We start from the raw sequence: 2,975 nt of genomic DNA on the forward strand, positions 1-2,975 counted from the left end.
AAAGAAACAGTCCTCATTGGGTAAATATATATTACTTTGAAGAGTTTGGTAAAAGTGAGAGGAGCGCTAGGGTGAGCTTCAGGTTTTTACGGATGAATAAGTTCATTTAACACACTCAAATGCATGCAGTTACATGTACAACTGCTACTGGTATGTTTAGAACTCCATGTAAATTATTCTTATTTGATCTGTATAACATGAATCAATAAAGTGTACCTCTGATGATCTGTTGTGGTCTAACATCCAATTGCTCTTGGAACATGAAATACACAAGTTCCAAACTACCACAATGTTGAAACATATGTAGGGAACATATTATATATAAACTGCATCTTGTGTTTATCATAATTTCTCCTCTATGTAACTATATACTTACACACACACATATATGCACACACACTCACACATACATATTACACATATATCTATGTATGTATATGTATGATTGATATTATTACTATATACTGTAGCTCAATGCAATGTAAGTCTGTATTATTATAATTCTCAGTCTGAAAAATTACTAATAGGAGATGTTTTACATGTTTTTCTGCAGGTATATCTATATAACTCCTATTAGTAACAAAACATATGTAATGCAGAATAAATAATGCCAAGAAGTTTTTGCAGTTTTCTCTTTTAACATGTAATTACTCTGCAATAATTATTTTCCCGTATTTAACAATATAACCGCATCCTCCAGTATTTTCAACTCTCATATAAAATATAACATCTACAAATATAATTTGGAGTACTGGAATACACGGATGTACTTTATGAGGACACAACTGGGATTATAACCCTATCTACATACTAAGTATGTTTTTTTATATATGTATGTATGTATGTGTATGTATACAGACATGAAAAGAAATACTGAGGGGTAAAACTTAATCCGTTCTTTGACACATATAACAGATAATCAAAATTATGACTGTTAGTACAGCCACTGCCAGCAAGATATACACAATCATAATATGAACTATGCAATAGATAAAGACAGATCGATTGCACCAGTCTATTGGTTTGTGGAGGCTTCCGTAGGGGTTAGGCCACCAAATTCCAAATACCCATACGTTACCTAGCACAAACCAGACAATTAGGAATAAAGTGAGGAAGTTGCTGGTGAACTTCAGCATTTTGGTTACAACAAGTGATTCGTCGTCATCATCGTCATCGTAGTCATTGTGGTGGGTGTTGTAGCTTTCGTACTTCTGGCTACGTCGAAACGAGACTTGGCGCCAAAGGGACAGGATCATCTTCAGGGTCCCTGTACTCCCTGTCACTAACAGATAGACAAGAATGCGGGGTTCTTTGGGACATTCCTCTTGGAAACTGGAACCTGTGGTGAGAAGGAAATATGATTTATTATTTTACAATATATGTATGTATATATATATATATATATACACATACATACTTTATTTAAAAGCAGCAGAAATATAACAATATATATGTGTGTGTGTGTGTGTGTGTGTGTGTCAATTACATAAATGGCAAATTCTGTCTGTCTGATCTGTCTATCTGTTACCATCTTGCTGTCTGCACCAGTGAACCAACCTTGACGAAAGTTTGCGTACATGTTAAACTAACATCCAGTTGAATTATAGGCTAAGTGGATTTCATTAAAAACCTATAATGGCCCTCTAGGCGGGGTGCTGTAGTATGTTTACCAATCAATAACACATCTACAGATATGAATTAAGTAAGGCTTTTGTAAGAGCTCAACCATGCATTCCTTCATGTAAATTTTCATGAGAGCAATTCAGCTTTCTAAAAGGAAAACAATTCTGCATGTAGTGCCTTTACATCACGCTAAGGTCACATTAAGGACATGGTCAGCTGCAGGACTTGTGGATAGGATATGGAACAATTTAATGACCAGTGACCTGGAAGTTGGTTCACCATGAGATTAATTTGATGAGTGAAATCCAAATTACCGTAACATCTTAATTACTTTTATCATGCAACATGAGACATGACCACACTAAGATAAGCTATGACATGTGGCAATGTCAGCTACAATACGCGGACTATTTGTCAATGTATTTGTAAATCTATCTATTTATCTAATTTATTTTATTCAGATGTATATTCGTTTGTTAAAATAATATAGGGACAGTCATTATTCATCCACTAAATGAATTAGTATTTGGTGTGTATATTCCCCACCAGGACAGGACAGGGCATTAGTTTATCACAGAATAACTTATTTTTGCCAGCTGAGTGGACTGGCGCAACATGAAATGAAGTGTTTTGCTCAAGAACACAACACATCACCCGGTCCTGGAATTGAAACCGCAATCTTACGATCACAAGTCTAACACCCTAACCACTAAGCCATGTGCCTCCACATACTCAAATATTGCAGTAGCGTATTAGAATAAATGCTGGACTAGAATAAATTCTGGTGAGGTTGATACAATCAACTGAAATCGGTTCAATCCCAAAAATGAAACCAGTAAAGAGTAAAAGAGGAATAGAATAGTAGAATAATGTATTTTGTACTCACCGACAAATATCATAGATAAGGGTAACAGAAGGACTATGACCAATGTAACTGTGAATATATCTGGAAGGAACATATAAATGAGCATGAAAATATAAAGATACACTAAGTCATGAATATCAATTGTTTTCTGTCATATCTGTGTGTGTGTGTGTGTGTGTGTGTGTATAAATATATTGAAAAAAAGAAAAAAAATGGAACAAGAACATAACAGGTGACAGCAAAACATCTGGAAAGTATGTGCAACCGAAACCCCTAGGGGCATCCTGAAGGACGACCCAGATAGATAGATATTATACTGTTTTTTATCTTTGTGGGTGGATACTACTACATTTTAACATGACACCCAAACAGGTTAAATCAAAAAAAAAAAAAAAACTGCTCAAGGCATGTCTATTAAAATCTTAGATTAAATATTATTTACTTAATGTATCAAATGTCATCATTCTGCTTCCAAGAAATTACTAAA

General features: G+C 34.6%; 1 protein-coding gene across 4 annotated transcripts in view; it reads right to left on the bottom strand.

Annotated features, from left to right (window-relative positions):
• Window positions 1-225: 225 nt before the first annotated feature.
• LOC106869026 (transmembrane protein 272) overlaps window positions 226-2,975 on the bottom strand; it is a 17,492-nt gene continuing 14,742 nt past the window's right edge. For all 4 annotated transcript variants that reach the window (XM_014914523.2, XM_014914549.2, XM_014914532.2 and 1 more), the window contains exons 3-4: window positions 2,510-2,569; window positions 226-1,339 (exon numbers count right to left, since the gene is read on the bottom strand). In XM_014914523.2, the coding sequence (XP_014770009.1) occupies window positions 888-1,339; window positions 2,510-2,569 (512 nt within the window). In that variant the 3' untranslated portion in view covers window positions 226-887. The remainder of the gene's footprint in view (window positions 1,340-2,509; window positions 2,570-2,975) is intronic.

This window comes from Octopus bimaculoides, chromosome 26 (assembly GCF_001194135.2).
Source record: "Octopus bimaculoides isolate UCB-OBI-ISO-001 chromosome 26, ASM119413v2, whole genome shotgun sequence".
Taxonomy (NCBI): Eukaryota; Metazoa; Mollusca; class Cephalopoda; order Octopoda; family Octopodidae; genus Octopus; species Octopus bimaculoides.